Raw genomic sequence first — 19,332 nt, forward strand, 5'->3', positions numbered from 1 at the left:
CCCCCCGATCCCCCAACTACCCCGATCCCCCAAACTCCCCCCGATCCCCCAAACTCCCCCCCGATCCCCCAAACTCTCCCCCGATCCCCCAAACTCTCCCCCCCCGATCCCCCAAACTCTCCCCCCGATCCCCCAAACTCTCCCCCGATCCCCCAAACTCTCCCCCAACTCCCCCCGATCCCCCAAACACCCCCCGATCCCCCAAACACCCCCCGATCCCCCAAACTCTCCCCCCGATCCCCCAAACTCTCCCCCCGATCCCCCAAACTCTCCCCCGATCGCCCAAACTCTCCCCCGATCGCCCAAACTCCCCCCCGATCCCCCAAACTCCCCTCCCGGTCCCCAAACTCTCCCCCAACTCCCCCGATCCCCCAAACTCTCCCCCCGATCCCCCAAACTCTCCCCCCGATCCCCAAACTCCCCCCGATCCCCCAAACTCCCCCCGATCCCCCAAACTCTCCCCCCGATCCCCCAAACTCCCCCCGATCCCCCAAACTCTCCCCCCGATCGCCCAAACTCTCCCCCCGATCGCCCAAACTCTCCCCCCGATCCCCCAAACTCCCCCCCGATCCCCCAAACTCCCCCTCCCGGTCCCCCAAACTCTCCCCCAACTCCCCCCGATCCCCCAAACTCTCCCCCCGATCCCCCAAACTCTCCCCCGATCCCCCAAACTCTCACCCCGATCCCCCAAACTCTCCCCCCGATCCCCCAAACTCCCCCCGATCCCCCAAACTCTCCCCCCCGATCCCCCAAACTCCCCCCGATCCCCCAAACTCTCCCCCCGATCCCCAAACTCCCCCCGATCCCCCAAACCCCCCGATCCCCCAAACTCCCCCCCGATCCCCCAAACTCTCCCCGATCCCCCAAACTCCCCCCTCCCGATCCCCCAAACTCCCCCCGATCCCCCAAACTCCCCCTCGATCCCCCAAACTCTCCCCCCGATCCCCCAAACTCCCCCCGATACCCCAAACTCCCCCGATACCCCAAACTCTCCCCCCGATCCCCCAAACTCCCCCCCTCGATCCCCCAAACTCCCCCCCTCGATCCCCCAAACTCCCCCCCGATCCCCCAAACTCCCCCCCGATCCCCCAAACTCTCCCCCCGATCCCCCAAACTCCCCCCCGATCCCCCAAACTCCCCCGATCCCCCAAACTCTCCCCCCGATCCCCCAAACTCCCCCCGATCCCCCAAACTCCCCCCGATCCCCCAAACTCTCCCCCGATCCCCCAAACTCTCCCCCCGATCCCCCAAACTCCCCCCGATCCCCCAAACTCCCCCCGATACCCCAAACTCCCCCCGATACCCCAAACTCTCCCCCCGATCCCCCAAACTCCCCCCCTCGATCCCCCAAACTCCCCCCCTCGATCCCCCAAACTCCCCCCCTCGATCCCCCAAACTCCCCCCCTCGATCCCCCAAACTCCCCCCGATCCCCCAAACTCTCCCCCCGATCCCCCAAACTCTCCCCCCGATCCCCCAAACTCCCCCCTCCCGATCCCCCAAACTCCCCCCGATCCCCCAAACTCCCCCCGCGATCCCCCAAACTCCCCCCGCGATCCCCCAAACTCCCCCCGATCCCCCAAACTCTCCCCCCGATACCCCAAACTCCCCCCCTCGATCCCCCAAACTCTCCCCCCGATCCCCCAAACTCCCCCCCTCGATCCCCCAAACTCCCCCCCTCGATCCCCCAAACTCCCCCCCTCGATCCCCCAAACTCCCCCCCGATCCCCCAAACTCTCCCCCCGATCCCCCAAACTCCCCCCGATCCCCCAAACTCTCCCCCCGATACCCCAAACTCCCCCCCTCGATCCCCCAAACTCTCCCCCCGATCCCCCAAACTCCCCCCCTCGATCCCCCAAACTCCCCCCCTCGATCCCCCAAACTCCCCCCCTCGATCCCCCAAACTCCCCCCCGATCCCCCAAACTCTCCCCCCGATCCCCCAAGATCCCCCAAACTCTCCCCCCGATCCCCCAAACTCCCCCCTCCCGATCCCCCAAACTCCCCCCTCCCGATCCCCCAAACTCCCCCCGATCCCCCAAACTCCCCCCGCAATCCCCCAAACTCCCCCCCGATCCCCCAAACTCCCCCCGATACCCCAAACTCTCCCCCCGATACCCCAAACTCTCCCCCCGATACCCCAAACTCCCCCCCTCGATCCCCCAAACTCTCCCCCCGATCCCCCAAACTCCCCCCGATCCCCCAAACTCCCCCCCTCGATCCCCCAAACTCCCCCCCTCGATCCCCCAAACTCCCCCCGATCCCCCAAACTCCCCCCGCAATCCCCCAAACTCCCCCCCGATCCCCCAAACTCCCCCCGATACCCCAAACTCTCCCCCCGATACCCCAAACTCTCCCCCCGATACCCCAAACTCCCCCCCTCGATCCCCCAAACTCTCCCCCCGATCCCCCAAACTCCCCCCGATCCCCCAAACTCCCCCCCTCGATCCCCCAAACTCCCCCCCTCGATCCCCCAAACTCCCCCCGATCCCCCAAACTCCCCCCCGATCCCCCAAACTCTCCCCCCGATCCCCCAAACTCCCCCCGATCCCCCAAACTCCCCCCGATACCCCAAACTCCCCCCGATCCCCCAAACTCTCCCCCCGATCCCCCAAACTCTCCCCCCGATCCCCCAAACTCTCCCCCAAACTCCCCTCCGATCCCCCAAACTCTCCCCCGATCCCCCAAACTCTCCCCCCGATCCCCCAAACTCTCCCCTCCGATCCCCCAAACTCCCCTCCGATCCCCCAAACTCTCCCCCCGATCCCCCAAACTCCCCTCCGATCCCCCAAACTCCCCTCCGATCCCCCAAACTCCCCCCGATCCCCCAAACTCTCCCCCCGATTCCCCAAACTCCCCTCCGATCCCCCAAACTCCCTCCGATTCCCCAAACTCCCCTCCGATCCCCCAAACTCCCCCCGATCCCCCCTAGAACGGAAATAAAGAAATGACCTTCAGGTCACGTTTAGTATGAAACATGATAATCTGATCACTGGAATAGTCAGCTAAAATGGGAAGGGAATGAAGAAGGGGGGACGTGTACTAGGCTTTATGTAAATAATTCCATAACATACAATTTCAAAATTCTCAACATATTCATTTTTGTAGTTTCACCCTTTTTTTTTTGCAACCTTGCCCTTTTTCTCGAAGTGGTTGACACACTGCACTATAGCCCCGCAGGTGCCAGAGATCCTCTGGTACATCACCCAAGTAGCTATTCTTCATAAAGTGACCATCAAGAGAACGAGACAGTGAACGCCATCAGGTTATTTGACGGTGCGAGGGACATCAGCACCACAGCCAAAGTCAATCCCCTTCTGACCAGTGACAATACATTACTAGTTAAGAGTACTTCTTAAAAGAAGTCTCTAATTTCATTATTCTGAACTTCTAATTCTAATTTAATTGGAGATAACCCTACTCTCCAGAGAAGAATGGGTGTATGGTCTGGAAAAGCAACGTGTATACAAATAGCTCGTATACTTACCCGATGCTTTACAGTTACAATAGTTTTCTCAGGTAGTTCTGGCAGAGTGACAGGATTAGAAATGTGATCATGTGATGTTGCACAGTCACTGGTTTCCTGTCATCAAAAAAAAAATCAGAAGGATAAATGCATTAACAAACAAGCTGAAGCTATTTGTCATTTCAATTAAAGTCTTAAAAGCATTCCAATGTAAACACAAATCATCTTACATCGAAATCAGAACTCCTGGACTTTTGAGAAGAGCCCAAGGAATCATAACCACTGCACAAACTTCCCAGAGAAGAACTAATACCAAGCGGTGATTGTGGGGGGGCCATCATTTCAGAGTCATCTTCTGTGGGTTCCTCAGATTGTTCTCCCGGAAGACACGGCTGGTAAGGGTTTGCACTCTGATCGCTTTTTGTCACCACTTTGCTGTCGTTATATTTACTTGGAGCCGAGTGCGCCACCTTTCTGTGGAATTGCTGCAATACAGATAAACCAGCAGCAGGACTGGGTGTCCTCGATTTTTCCCTCAGGTCTCCAGACCAACTGAAAGCACTTAAACTTTTCCTGGCCACTGAATGAAACTCTGCAAGAGTTGTATTGGCACTTGGACCGGTGTTTAAAAGTTCAGGTGACTTTTCATCCTGGTCACATTCATTGCTGCTTATACTTGTTGCCAAAAAGTCATTTTTCTCACTCTTACAAGAACCTATTGGGCTCAGGTCCTTGTGTCTCTCCGTTGCATTAGACATTACATTATCTTCAATTTGCTGATCAGATACACAAACTTCTTTGGGACTACAGAAGAACCTACAAAAGAAATATGAAAAAAATCAAATGCAGAATAAAGTGAATATCTACTAGAAATAATGTTTCACAATGTTGAAGGTACATATTTTAAGAAAAGTTTTCTCTTCCTAGTTAATTACATTTGATAATGCTATATGACCACTAGAGTAACAAGCTTCTGTTTTTCAAAGCCGTATCATTTAGGCTTTAATTTTCAGTTAAGAAGTTACAGTATAAACCTTACTCAGCTACATTTAGTTTAATGACTGAATTGCAACATAAAACTGGTCATATTAGGGAGATATTAAAATACTCAAAGTGCAGGTGGCTTGAAGAGGTCTCGTTCTTCATTTTATTTCTTGGGGAGGGAAAAAATAATAATTGTTGGGATTAACATGAAATGTGTAGGGTATGGAAAAAGGTTTCCACTTTTTGCACCCAGTGTCAGGTTTATTGTAGGTTATTCACAATGTAGCTGAATCCCAACCCCAAGATGCAGAATGAAGTTAATGTCTGCTAGAAATAATGTTTCACAAGTTTGAGGTCCACTGCACCAACCATTCTTTTGGTCTCCCTGAGTGAACATCAACTAGTGTTGAATTATGTACAGTTCCATGCTATAGATTTATACCCAGGGGGTATTGGGTTAGAGAGCTTAAATTTATTTCACTAGATTTCCTCAGTCAGCAGAGAGGCAACTTCAGTTCCATTAATATGGGCTGGATACAAACCCTGGTCCCAGTGGGAGAGAGATTGATCCACCGACTTCAAGTGTCTATAATCCCTCCATTTAATGCCACTTCACTCTATTTCCAGAACTTTATCTCCTAGTTTAAGACTTCCTAGTCTTAGTTCAAATTACTGATTAGAGAACTGCAGCAGGGCAGAACATGGATCATCAATGTCACAGATGATATCAGGGATAAGAAGATATAGCTAACACTCGGAAAACTCAGGCCGTACTCAAGATCAGAGAAGGTTAAGGGGGTGAAGAAGTAGATATAATAGAAGTGTTCAAAGTTTATTCTACAAGTACTGATTGAAAACTAGGGGGGCTAAATTTGGTCGATTTGCACCTCCCGTTAGCGCCCCCTGCCTGGGCACAGTGCCGCTAATGCCTCCTGCGAAATTCAGCGGCGACGCTAACCGTTAGTGCCGCACGGCGATTACGTCATCGCCGTGCGCAGCGCCCCAGCTGTAATATTGGATGGTGCCACCCGACTTACCGCCGGATGCTATATCCACCGGGGCCAGGGCAGCCTACCTGCGGCCGGGGCGGCGCTAGTTAAAGGGGAGATGGCGGGCGGCCATTTCTGTTGCTGGCCGCCTGCCAGCACCTGCCCCCGTGAAGCCCCCCCCCCCCCCCGTGGGGTGCCAGCTGCTCGCTCGTTTGCCGGCACTCCCGATCTTAGGTGGCCCAGCTGGGCGCCGGGATGCACTGAGCAAGGCCCCTCCCCTTTAATAAGGGGAGGAAGGCTTGCAGTACCGTGGCACGTAGCGCCGCGATATTGGCTCACAGCGCCCCAAGAGGAACGTGGGGCGCTTCCAGTAGCGCCCCTCCTCCCTCTCGGGGTGCTACCTGGGAAAATCGGCCACGGAGGCGCCAACTTTTTCAGGGCGCTAAAATTGGGTGCTACCCAATTTTTACCCCTAGGTCTTTTATCTTCAATGCATGTGGCAAAGTAGTTTGTTCCATAGGTTTACAATAATTGTAGAACATGTCATTAGCTTATACTGAAGAATATCATTACTCAGAAAACTTCAGTAATGTTCAGCACAACTCCATGAAACTACAAACCCACCAGGCTCCACGAAGAAATTTGCAATCATTTTCAACCACCACCTGGGCTGTAACCAGGTGGAGCGGATCACACCTGTTGTAGAACCTGCCCAATTTTCATTCCATTGAAACCTCCATTGAATTGCAAAACCATTAGGTAAGGACAGGAAGATCAGACTTAGAGCCACACAGTCAGAATGACCTGGGTAAATGTACACCACTAGTCCTAATGCTTACAGTGCAGGGAATATCACTGCAGTGGAGTGTGTAGGTATGAGATTATAAGGAAGGTTAAAAGGAGAAGGCAACATAGGGCTAAGTGCTTAGGGTGTTAAAGGGATACAATACAGGATCGGAAGGGAAGGAGAGGGAACTAAAAGTACTCGTACATAAAAGTTTTCGAAATTTGAAAAGCTGCAAATTGGCAGTGTTGCATCTCCAGCCCCTCTTTCACATGTGTGGAGGGACAAGGAAAGTCCCACAAACCACAATGAGATAAATGACTCGGTTAATCTGTCTTTGGTGGCATTGGCTGGGTGAAGAATGTTGGCCAGAGCACCAGGTGAACTCCCTACTTTTCAAATAGTGTTATGGGTTTGTTAATTTTCTTCTGGATATAGCAGATGGGCCCTCAGTTTAATGACCCATCTGAATAACGGCATCTCTGGCGATGCACGCTCTTTCGATACTGCACTGGAGTCTCAGACTAAATTGTGCTCAAGTCCTGGAGGGAGGGTTGAGCCGACAGTTTTCAACTTAAGAAATGACAGCGCTACTGAATAAGCCAAGATCGGAATGAACAGGCAGACTCCGTTTTGAGCAGGGATGGGCTTTTTTCCTTGGTACTGTATATTTCAGAATATGCAGTAACAACCAGGAGATTTCATCTAACAAAAGAATCTCAATATAATCTTCATGGAAATAATAGATTGGGACTCTGTCCTGAAGCACACCGCTCAATTACTTTCCTTTCCTCTCACCTGGTTATAGAGCTGCTCTCTGGACAATGAGTTGGCTGAGTAAAGGCCAATGATGTGTTCTGGGTTAATGTCACCCAAGCAGCTTCCAATTTAAAACAAAAACTAAAATCGCACTTTACCGGCTTCTGGTTCCAGGAACAACAACAGCGCCTGAATCTTCATTTCTCCGATGCAAAATGGTAGCAAACCGATTCCGGGTCTTGCAGCAAGGCCTTGGACTTTCATCACTGACGGAGTGGTCTGTTGATGAGGATTCCTCCCCTTCTGGAGGAGATTGCGGAGGCAGGCACTTTTCAGCAGCTTCTTTAAGTTTTTTACTATTTGGAAACGAGTACTGACTTAACAAGTCTCCATCTGAAAGGCCTTCTTCTGATGGTTAAAAACAAAATCATCTTTAAGACAGCATTAATTTGTATACTTACACTGCACTAGAATTACCCAGATTTTACATTTATATTAAATAAGTCATCGCTCCAGGAAATCAGCCTGTTAGACGGTTATGTGACTAACGTTTTCATTTACCATCAATGGAACATTACTACTACTGTAACCAAGTCAATACAAGAGTGCCCCATCTAGCTTGTAGAACTCTTCCTTGTCAGAGAACATCCAGCCCGTTCTTGTACAAAAGCCCATTTTAATGCAGTAATACACAGGAAACGAAGTACTCATGTCAGAAACTTCAATTTCAGGAGGAAAACAATTAATCATTCAACACTTTATATTGATCAACTATATATTCTATTTTTAAAAATAAAACTCTATTTAAATAGAATCCTCAAGCAAGAAATTCAGCAAATGATACTGTATTTTTTTTTAAATGGAGATGAGAGAGAACCTCTGACACCTTCAGCGGGTAGTTATAAAACTGCAGCATCCATTGTCCACTTTAATGAAGGTGAGGCCTGGAATCAAGACCTTTTTTTAAATCACCTGAATGAACAGCACTTATATTGGAGGAGGCTACACCACAAAGCCAACACACCAGCACCCAACAAGGCAGGTTTGACACTAAGACTTATTTAGGACATGGACAGGTTTAGCTTGGTGGGGAAGTGGAAGGGATGGGGGTGGGGGAAGAATGTGTCAGAGACTGCTGAACGGATGGTCTCAAGCTTCGTGACAAAAAGTCCATGAGCTCCTCGCGTTTATTGTTGGAGGGGAGGGTGGAGTGGGGCAGGGGAGCGGGGTTTAAGGAGATGGCTGGCAGTGGAGAAAAGAAGCCAGGGGTTCTCTTTGCTTCCCAGGATGATCCTGGAGTAGTGAGCAGTTTTGGCAGAGGAGAGCAAGGGCCTTGATGTGGTCCGCTAGATTTGGTGATGGGTGATTAAATCAGGCATGTGCCAGATACACTCAAGGCTGCACCCCTTGGACTTGAGGGAGCAAAAACATGAGCCATTCTCTGGGAACGGCCAGGGTGGGAGAGAGTAAGGGGGTGAAATTCCCCTAGAGGGCCATTTGGGGTGCTAAGTAAAAAAGGTTTGGAAAGTTAGCGACAGGCGCTAACCTTTTCAAACATTAGTAAAATTCCCATTTTTTCTTTCAAGAGGGAAGTGGAGTGCTAAATCAAGCCTCTTGGAGCGCAAGAGGCGGTGAACGTCCCGATCCGGGGCAATGTGCTCAGCAGCGCCACAAGTGGCCAAGTGTGGCGCTGCCACGTTGCAGGAGCTCTTCCCTACATTAAAGGAAGGGCCCCACGCTGCGAGCTCTGCAGGTTTATTTTTAGATATGTGGGCCACTGGGGAGCGGGAGTGCCACGCGATCAGCCCAGTACTCATGCAAAGTGCCGGGCTGACCGATTGCAGCACAGACGGCGCAACCGGTGGCTGAAAATAAATATATATATATATATTTTTTTTAATTGCCAGTTTTTTTGCCGTCCGCCCACCGCGCCTTTAAGTTGCACCCCGCGAGCTGCCAGCCTCAGTGTTCGCGACCCCTGCAGCAGTTGTTAACATCGCCTGGCACTGCTGCAGTGTGCGATTGCAAATTTTTCTTCCGAGGCGCTATCGGGGCACGGCACCCGGAGATGATGTCATGATCTCCGGGTGCAAAAGATCCTAGCGCCACCGTTAACGTCCCATGGAAGGCACGGTTATCGCCTCCGGGGGGGGGGGGGGGGGGGGGGTGCAAAACCATCCCACCGGAAGCGCAAACGAGAGGAATTTCACCCCATAAGCGTTTTGCTGGGGACAGGGCATCTAAGCAGATCAACGGCTGCAGAACTATCATGGTGAATCAAGCGCCAAAGGCTAGGCAATTGAGTATTTGAAACTGCAGCTGTAAGTGACTCTGGGGAGAGCTTGTTCCAAGGGCAGACACAAAAGGAAGTGGGGTTGGAAGGGTGGGGGGAAATGTGGGTGGTGAGAGATACAAGGAAGTGGTTGGAGATGGTCTTGTCTGTGATCAAGACAATGGGAGTAGAGAGGCCACATGAAATGGCAAGGTGAGTCGAGATGGACACTGAAATGACTGAGAATGAGGAGTCATTCAGTGCAGAGGCGAAGGGAAGATAGGTAGGAGTATATCTCAGTGAGGAACTCAGGGTGGGGCAGTAGAGTCAAGGATTTTAAAGGATGGGAGAGGGGTGGAATAACTTGAGATGCTCAAAAGGAGAAGTTACCAGAGGAGTAGCTGGAGAGACCCAGGTGTGATTGGGTGATAAGGATCACACCACCACTGTGACAGTTTGAGCAGGTAGCTTCAGTAGGGAGCAAGGTGTCACCAGCTTTGAGCCAAGTTTCCAAAGTAATTATGTCAATGAAATCATGCAGAATAAGGACACGGGATGGCAAGGGCCTTGGCTGTCAGTGAACGAACATTCGAGAGAGAGAGATGTGGAGTGGAGCAGTTATTATTGATCCATTGGCAGCGATGGGTGGGGTGAGCTGGAAGGGAAGGAGGTTGCTAAGATTAGCTCCCAGGGGGCACATGCATTAGATGCAATGTGTATGTATGTATACAAAGGATCAGTGATGATGCAGCTATCTCAATAAAAAGTACATATTCCAGAATACTTAAGTTTCTTTGCTTAAACAGCTAATTTTTTAGAATGGAGTTTCTTTTCCATTTACAGTAATAAAAATCAGATCTTCATTACCTTCTCTTGGCCTTTTAGTCAACATCTCTCTATTGGGAAGTTTTAATCGTTTGATGTTGATCACTTTCTCTATACCTCTGGTGCAGGGTTTTTCTGGTGATATTTCTGCCTTTGGGACTGAAAGTTGATTTCCATATGGTCTATATTCTTTGCTCCATATACTGAGCATATGTGGCACTTTCTGCTTACTGGCTTCTTTGCCATTCCACCCACTACTCCTTTTTGGTGGAATCTGGTAAAAAAAAAGTAAAATAATGTATATATATATATATTATATATATGAACTTTTTTCCAATATATGAACTTTTTTCCAATAAGAGAAATAAAGACAAACAAATTACATTTATATAACACCTTTCACAACATCAGGATGTCCCAAAGCGCTCCACAGCCAATGAAGTACTTTTGAAGTGCAGTCACTGTTGTAATATAGGGAAACCCTACAGCCAATTTGCCAGTAAGATCTCACAAACAGTAATGAGGCAATGGCCAGACAATCTGTTTGAGTGAAGTTGGTTGAGGGATAAATATTGGCCAGGACAAATAGAAAAATTGCATATATTCAACCATCCAATTCAGGTTAAAACTCCAGAAATTCTCATTTTTATAGCATGCATTAAAGTGGTTGCAAGCCAGATCTTAAAAGAGGGTAGTGTTTGATGAAAGGGAGAGATTGTCATCTATGTACATACAGGAAACTTTTTTTTATCCGGCACCGACGGGACCGACGTGGTGCCAGTTCATCAAAAATTCCGGATAACCGAAAGCTATAGTAAAAGATATGGAGAGCTGAGAACTCCGTATAAAGCAACAAACCCTGTTGCTTAGAAACAGGTTCAGAACAATGGCCACAAGTTGCAAGCGTCTCTGTAGCTTAGCAACAGCTGCAGCCACACCCTTGTACAGCAACAGATCGAGGAAGGCAAGTACAATATGAAGTAAAACTTACCTGAACCTACTCCTGAATTTTGCCGGTTAACCGAGATTTCCGGTTATTTAGTTGCCGGTAAATCAAAAGTTTCCCGTAGTTTTTTTGAATGTATTTTTTAAATCATTGTTTTTGTTACTGGCAATTTTAAATGCATTCGAGAACGGCTTGACAGACTAAATTAGAAGCTGATCTGGGACGCATCGGAGCTGAATATACTTAATATTTGCTAGCCACTGCACTATATTTGGCAGTACTTTTCTCAGCAACTATGGGTCAGTCCTGAGGTCTACTTTACAGGATTATCTATAGAGCTGTTCCAGGAGAGGAGTAAACAAAGTACACTTGGGAGATGATGCCCAAAATAGCAGATATCAATCAGAGGAAAAAAATGAGTGATAAAAGCTAATTAAAGTGAACATTTTATACAAGCAACTTATTCACAAGGTTCTCCTCTTCCACCACAGATAGGAATCATAAAAGGCATCATCACATGTATTATGGTAAACTTTAAACAGAATTTTAGTTGACTTTATGGTAAAAATTGTTAAAACGGTAAAGTTGGGTAACTTGCACATTACCTGAAAAGTACGTGGGTTGTAATCATCTATGGTTTCCAAAGTATTGATATCTATATTTCCAAGAGCTATATGAAGAGCTTTCTCGTCACCAAAGTGACTACAGTAGCCAAGTTAAGGAACAGAATACAAATGACAAACATTATTGGAGAAAACTGTATAAAAACCACAGTGCAACACTGCTTATCCAACAAGGTCCAATAAGTGAACATACTTGAGCTCCCCAAAGTAAAAGGATGGCACAAAAAATACTGCAAGAATATGCCAAAGAAAATCATTGTTTTTCTTACTTGCCATTTTAAATACATTCCAGCACGGCTCGACAGACTAACTTAGAAGCCGATCTGGGATGCATCCGAGCTGAAAAATCCCAATATTGGCTAGCCACTGCACTATATTTGGCAGTACTTTTCTCAGCACAGGTAGCATAGTACAATACACTGTTGCTGTATTTCAAATTTGCATTAGTAGGCTATTTCATGTTAAAGAGGCTCAGTGTATATGTACTCACATGCCTTATGGTGAATAATTGACTAGGATTGATGTGTGGGATTGCACTATACAGGAAACTTTGTGCTATCCGGCACCGACGGGACCGAGCTGTTGCCGTTTCCCTCAAAACTGCCGGACACTCCAGCGCTAATGTTGAAAGATACGGAAGCTTCTGAGCTCCGTATCTGTCAACAAACCCTGTTAACAGCTTCTAAACAGTCCAAGCGTCTCTGTAGCTTAGCAACAGCTTCAGCAGACCTTGACTGTTGAGGAAAAAAGCAACGAGAAGAAAAAAAACCTAACGAAAACAGCACCTGATTTTTGCCGGTGGCTCGAGCATTCCGGACAGTTAGCCTCCGGATAACACAAAGTTTCCTGTATAATGGTACATGCAGAATACAAAGTAACCGTTCAGCACCAAATTAAGACAGATTCATCTTATTTTGTTTAGAAATATCCTTCAGTTCCACTGCAAACCTGGAATCACAGTAGTTATTTGTTGAATTTACAAGCAAACACCGAATGTGTATATAAATTAAGCCCTGTGGATTTCTTTTGCACACCATTAGTGATTCTTGTGCAACAACATTGACTTTTGCTGCAGCACAAGCCGGGTGACGTTACAAGCAACGCCACATATTGTTGGTTAATACGCCCACAAGCAGCTGCAGTATACTGCAAATGTCACTCTATAAACAAGTCATTTCAGGACTAGTGAAAGTCAACAGCAACAGCTGCAACAAATGATGCTCCACACAAACTTTTGCAAATAATTTCCACCTATTTTATTTCCTTAGCTTTAAATTTAGACTTTTGTTTAACAAAAAATGTTTCTGTCACATTTTAGATTTGATTACAGTCATTATGGCATAGGAGGAGGCCATTCGGCCCATCGAGTCCATGCCGGCTCTCTGTAGAGCAATCCAGTCAGTCCCATTCCCCCCTCTATCCCCGTAGCCCTGGAAGTTTATTTCCCTCAAGTGCCTATCCAATTTCCTTTTGAAATCATTGATCGTCTCTGCTTCCACCACCCTCGGACAGACTTGTCAATTTCTGCTTTATGCCGATGAACTGCAACTGCTTGTTATTTCCACATCTCTTCTCTCTGTGCCCCTCCAAAAATGATCATACAGCAAGCAACCGTTGTACTTGCATCAAGAAAACTGCTGATTTAAAAGAAAAACTGGTTAAGTTCATTGGTACTGACTAACTAGAACACAAAGTTATGGAAAGGATACTGCCCAGCATAGTCAAGTGATTTTGGATCAACACCACCCGAGTAAGCACTTAAAGGAACAAGTTTCCGTTTCAATGGATCGAACACCAATTGATAGAGAAATGTGTTATTTGCCCTTATGAACCCCTCTATGTATTCTTCTGGCACAGTCACACTTGTCTTCAAATATTGTCCTATTTTCTTGATCACCTATAAGTGACAAAAAAAAATGGTGGAAATAGAAGTTATTTTTGGTTACCAGCAAAGTTGTCCAAAATAACAACAACTTTATACAGCGTCTAGAAAAACTTCAAAAAGGTCTTGAATAAAATTGTAACTCAATTGTAATAATGGAACTGAAGATTAATTTTGCTACTACCTGATTATGCAGTCTGCCGTAGGACCATAAGACAGTTATTTCTACCCTACATATACTGAAACGAAGCCTAGGCTTGTCAAATTTGCTGCTGAAACTAAAATAAGGAGAGCAGCAGAGACAGAGAATGCAACAAAATAACTCCATCAAGCTACTCGGCGGCAGTGTGCTGAGGCTCGAATACAACAAGCTCAAAACCACCGAAAGAAAATGTGTTAGTGAAATGGTAAGATAGAGGCTTTGGGATGTAATGTCAAATTCTAGACTGTACTATGCAATGAAAAAATGAGGTGAAACAAACACGTGACTCTAGAAGCTCTCCTTCAAGAAAACTGAACAAAATAAGAGAATCCAAAACCGAGCTCTATACAAGTCAGGGGGGGCACCATTAAAGTGCAAATTGCACATGGTCCATCAGAGAGGATGGGGTCCCCAATCCCCTGCTGCAACTTGAGCAGAAACCCCAGAGAATCAACAAACGGCCATTTCTCTGGTATTTTTACCAATCTGCCTCCAAAATTACGACAATCTCCATGGAAATTACTGGCAGATATCTTGGGACTGACTGGCCTTTTCCTAGTCCATTTTCTTCAATACGGTGCAGATATTCCAATAAATGTTCAATCTTAACAAATCTTCTTAAAGAATTCCTCAGCATCATTAGATTCATAAGTATTCCATACATGCACGCTGTCCTGTAGGTTATTTTTATTGTGATATAACTGTACAAAGAGCTCAGGGTAAAACAGACCCACCGTTATGATATCTGGATTGTTGGCAATGCGAAGCAGCTTGCATGCTTTGGCCAAACCAATTCCATGAATGGATGCCAAATAATCGCACCCTGATAAAATACACATATATCTGAACTTCTCTTCAGTGAAAACATCTCCCAGCTGTTTGCATTTGCCGAACTGAGCCTGGTCAATTTCCATGCCATTACCATACTTGTCCACTTTCAGTACAACCTAAAAATGCAGGAAACAAATATTGCAAATTATTCAAATAACTTCATATCACAAATAATTTTTTCTTATTCCAACCTCAGTATTCAGGTTGTGCCTAGCCTGATTTGAAGAAAGTTCCCATCCTCTGCTGGTGCCAATGGTCCTTGGCAAACGAGTTCAGGCACCCACATATTAGTCCCTGGTGGGCAAAATCCTACAACACGAAAGTGCATAAAGTTTGGTAATAAATTGGCAACAAGTTACGATGACTGGTCTCCTGGTCCCCCATTCAGCAAATACCTAAGCTATAGAGACCAGTAAGATGCCAGGTTCGATCCCATGTCTGTGCTGAAATAGCTGCTCTCAGCTGGGGAGGAGGAAAAGTCTGCATAAAAATAAGGATTTAGTACAGCCTAATAAATGGGGGATTTTATAAAAGAAAGGTTGAATAATTTTGTTCAGAAAACAGTGCTTATGTCTATTTGAAACAACAAAAATTGCTTATAGCACTTTCCATTTACCTTTTTGCATCCAAATGCCAACAGGTCTGAATCTTCTGTGATTACTGCTTGAGCTATGCCAATCTTGTTTAAATAAGCCAACTGAGCATCTGCCTCATAAGGTGCTACAATACAATCCATTCCCTTCGCTCTTGCGGCCTGTATTGATACAAAAAAAACATTTTAAATTGTTGTGTGCAACTCTTCCTCTTTTTATAGAGCAATTTGCCTTTCTTATTCCTCTGTGCATTATCTGCTATCCGCAACAAAGGGCAATCTCCAATGTCATTCTGAAACCAGTGAAAAGTCTGAAAGCAGGCCTGGGATGACTTCCTCCTCGTTCCTGTGCAGAAGCACCTAAACCCTCTCTGGCAACACTATTAAACAAATCACACCCTAATAAATACATATATAACATATGTGTGGTGCCAGAATAGCAGCACATTGGTTCACACAGCTCAGCTTTGCCATCAATGCAATTAGGCAAGCAAAGGCCAGGAATTTTTCCAAAAGAAGGGAAGGAGGAAAATGAGAAAGCATCATCCCAAGCTGCTCCTTTGCAAACATTCTGGCATTGGTCATCTGCCCATCCATACAACTCAATAAGGATGTGTGGCGAGAGAAATCTGATCAGGGAAGGAGAGAAAATACAAAATAAACGTTCATGGTCCAAGATATGTCGACCAATCGTGTCCCAAGATCATGATTTCATAATTTAAATATCTGGTGACATTATTCATAAAAAAACCTCTGATATAAACCAACACTGTGACCAATTTAAAACACTTCCAAAAAAGTCATTTACCAAATTGCATGGCTCTTACAGGGGTTGGTTACAAATTGCACCAGCAGCATTCTTATGTTAGCGTCTGCATTTAGTTTGCCCCTCAAGCCATTTGGTGTCTCCCCCTCCCCCAATTCTCTTCTCTACCTACAAATTCACTTCTTCCAATTTATTTTACTTATTTCTGAATTGTAACTCCTGCTTATGCCTTTCCAAAATTATTGCCCTCTCTTCCTGCTATAGCTGGGTTAAGAGGAGCATTTTACAAATTCACACAGATAAAAATACACCAAGATCAAGTATTGTGTACAGTTCTGGTCTTCATATTATAAAAAGGATAACATTCACGCCACAGAAGTACCAGGCAATGACCATCTCCAACAAGCGAGAGTCTAACCACCTCCCCTTGACATTCAACGGCATTGCCATCGCCGAGTCCCCCACCATCAACATCCTGGGGGTCACCATTGACCAGAAACTTAATTGGACCAGCCACATAAATACTGTGGCAACAAGAGCAGGTCAGAGGCTGGGTATTCTGCGGCGAGTGTCTCACATCCTGACTCCCCAAAGCCTTTCCACCATCTGCAAGGCACAAGTAAGGGGTGTGATGGAATACTCTCCACTTGCCTGGATGAGTGCAGCTGCAACAACACTCAAGCTCAACACCATCCAGGACAAAGCAGCCCGCTTGATTGGCACCCCATCCACCACCTTAAACATTCACTCCCTCCACCACCGGCGTACCGTGGCTGCAGTGTGTACCATCTACAAGATGCACTGCAGCAACTCACCAAGGCTTCTTCGACAGCACCTCCCAAATCCACGACCTCTTCCACCTAGAAGGACAAGGGCAGCAGGCGCATGGGAACACCACCACCTCCAAGTTCTCCTCCAAGTCACACACCATCCTGACTTAGAAGTATATCGCCACTCCTTCATCGTCGCTGGGTCAAAATCCTGGAACTCCCTCCCTAACAGCACTGTGGGAGTACCTTCACCGCACGGACTGCAGCAGTTCAAGAAGGTGGCTCACCACCACCTTCTCAAGGGCAACTAGGGATGGGCAATAAATGCTGGCCTCGTCAGCGACGCCCAGATCCCATAAGCAAATTAAAAAAATATAAAAGGCACAGGAAAATGTGCAAAAAAGATCAACAAGAATGATACCAGAACTGAGAGATTATAACGATCAGGAAAGAATGAATAGGCTGGGGCTCTTTTCTCTAGAAAAGAGAAGACTGAGGGGTGACCTGATAGAGGTCTTTAAAATTATGAAGGGGTTTGATAGAGTAGACGTATAGATGGTGTTTCCACTTTTGGGGAAGACCGAAACTAGGGGCCATAAATATAAGATAGTTGCTAATAAATCCAATAAAAATTCAGGGGAAACTTCCTCACCGAGAGTGGTTAGCATTTGGAACTTGCTACCACATGGCGTAGTTGAGGTTGTGGTAAACCACTGTTATACCTGCCTGTGTGGGTGTTTGTATTCCACTGTGTACATGTCTGTACATGCCTCGGCTGACTCCTCCCACGAGTCCAGGTATAAAGGTGACTGCTCCACAGTCCCTCTGTATTCTGGACCGGTCGACCACTCGAGGCACACCTTCATTCTCTTGTTAATAAAAGCCTGTTAGTTACTCGCTTAACCTCAGTCTTTTGAGTAATTGATAGCGCATCAATTTTATTAACAAGATTTTTTTATAATGGAGAAGATCCTCACACCAGCATGCCTGGACTTAGACCATCGGGAGGCGGACGCATCCACCAAGTTTGCTCACTGGCTTAGGTGCTTTGAAAGATTCCTGATCGCCTCCGCTGCAACGGTCAAATCGGATGAGGACAAACTGGATGTCCTGACCTCCAAAGTGAACCACCGAGCGTACTCGGTCATCCAGGACGCGACCTCGTACACGGCTGCTCTCAAGCTCCTCAAGGACCAGTACACGCGCCCAGTGAACGAGGTGTACGCCAGGCACCTCCTGGGGAGTCGTAAACAACAACCTGGGGAATCGACCGAGGAATACCTTCAGGCACTGTCTGTGCTTGGCCGGGCCTGTGGTTGTAAGGATGCAAAGGCCGCCGTGTACACAGAGGAACTTATCCGGGACGCTTTTGTAGCGGGCCACAGGTCCAATTACACCCAACAGCGACTGTTGGAGCAGAGTGACCTCGACCTCAACAAGGCCTCTGAACTCGCACTATCATTGGACGCAGCCTACCGGGGCATGGATGCCTACTCCTCTGCACCGTGGATGCCGCGGGGAACGACAGCCTGGGACACGGTAGGACCGTCTCATAGCGCCGTGCCACCCCAGCCACATCCCAGCAACGGCCCAACTACCGCAGCAGTGTCCCAAGGCCAGAAATGCTACTTCTGTGGCCAGGCCAAACACCCCAGAGCGCGCGGCCCGGCGAAAAATGCAATCTGCTCGGGCTGCGGGAAGAAGGGACACTACGCCAGCGTCTGCAGGGCCAAAGCCACCCCGAACCCCAGCAGCGCCGCGTGTGGGCCGTGCGGGCCGCCATCTTGGGCCTCCCCAGCCATGTGCGAACCACCGGAACAGCAGCCATTTTGGACGCCTCCAGCCACATGGGGATCATGGACGCCGCCATCTTGGACGCCAGCCGGGACGCAGCAGGCCCCCAACACCGCCTCATCTGATACCCGCAGCGACACACCGACCCCTACGCTGGCCTCCGTTACGCTGGACCAAGCGAGACCGCACCAACTGGCCCGGTCCACAATGGACATTAAGGTAAATGGTCACGAAACAACCTGCCTTTTTGACTCTGGGAGCACGGAGAGCTTCATCCACCCCGACATGGTGCGGCGTTGCTCTCTCCCAGTCCTGCCTGCGCACCAGCGGATTTCTATGGCCTCCGAGTCCCAGTCGGCGGACATTGGCGGCTACTGCGTGGTGACACTCTTAGTAGACGGGACTGTGTACGATAATTTTAAACTTCTGGTCCTGCCCCACCTCTGCGCTGCCGTTCTACTGGGGTTAGATTTTCAGTGCCACCTTAAAAGTGTTACGATGGCGTACGGTGGACCCCTCCCCCCACTCACAGTCCGCAGCCAGCAGCGTCCAAACTGCCCGCCGCGCACCAGATGAAACCTCTCCACACTCAGAGTCACCCCCCCCCCCCAACTGTTTGCTAACCTCACCCCCCGACTGTAAGCCCATCGCCACAAAGAGCAGGCGATACAGTGCCGGGGACAGGGTTTTCATTAAAACCGAAGTGGAGCGGCTCCTGAAGGAGGGGATTATTGAGGGCAGCACCAGCCCCTGGCGAGCCCAGGTTGTGGTCGTTAAGACCGGCGAGAAGCAGCGCCTGGTCATCGGCTACAGCCAGACAATAAATCGCTACACCCTGCTGGACACTTACC

At 48.0% G+C, this 19,332-nt stretch overlaps 1 protein-coding gene across 1 annotated transcript in view; it reads right to left on the bottom strand.

The window, feature by feature from the left end:
• Positions 1–3,351: 3,351 nt before the first annotated feature.
• exo1 (exonuclease 1) overlaps positions 3,352–19,332 on the bottom strand; it is a 30,252-nt gene continuing 14,271 nt past the window's right edge. Inside the window, exons 5-12 of the mRNA XM_085977371.1 lie at positions 15,176–15,313; positions 14,463–14,675; positions 13,354–13,541; positions 11,627–11,723; positions 10,118–10,349; positions 7,137–7,386; positions 3,693–4,278; positions 3,352–3,579 (exon numbers count right to left, since the gene is read on the bottom strand). Of these exons, the coding sequence (XP_085833497.1) occupies positions 3,352–3,579; positions 3,693–4,278; positions 7,137–7,386; positions 10,118–10,349; positions 11,627–11,723; positions 13,354–13,541; positions 14,463–14,675; positions 15,176–15,313 (1,932 nt within the window). The remainder of the gene's footprint in view (positions 3,580–3,692; positions 4,279–7,136; positions 7,387–10,117; positions 10,350–11,626; positions 11,724–13,353; positions 13,542–14,462; positions 14,676–15,175; positions 15,314–19,332) is intronic.

Source organism: Somniosus microcephalus, chromosome 3, assembly GCF_052327205.1.
Source record: "Somniosus microcephalus isolate GS21.2 chromosome 3, FLI_Smic_1.0, whole genome shotgun sequence".
Classification (NCBI taxonomy): domain Eukaryota; kingdom Metazoa; phylum Chordata; class Chondrichthyes; order Squaliformes; family Somniosidae; genus Somniosus; species Somniosus microcephalus.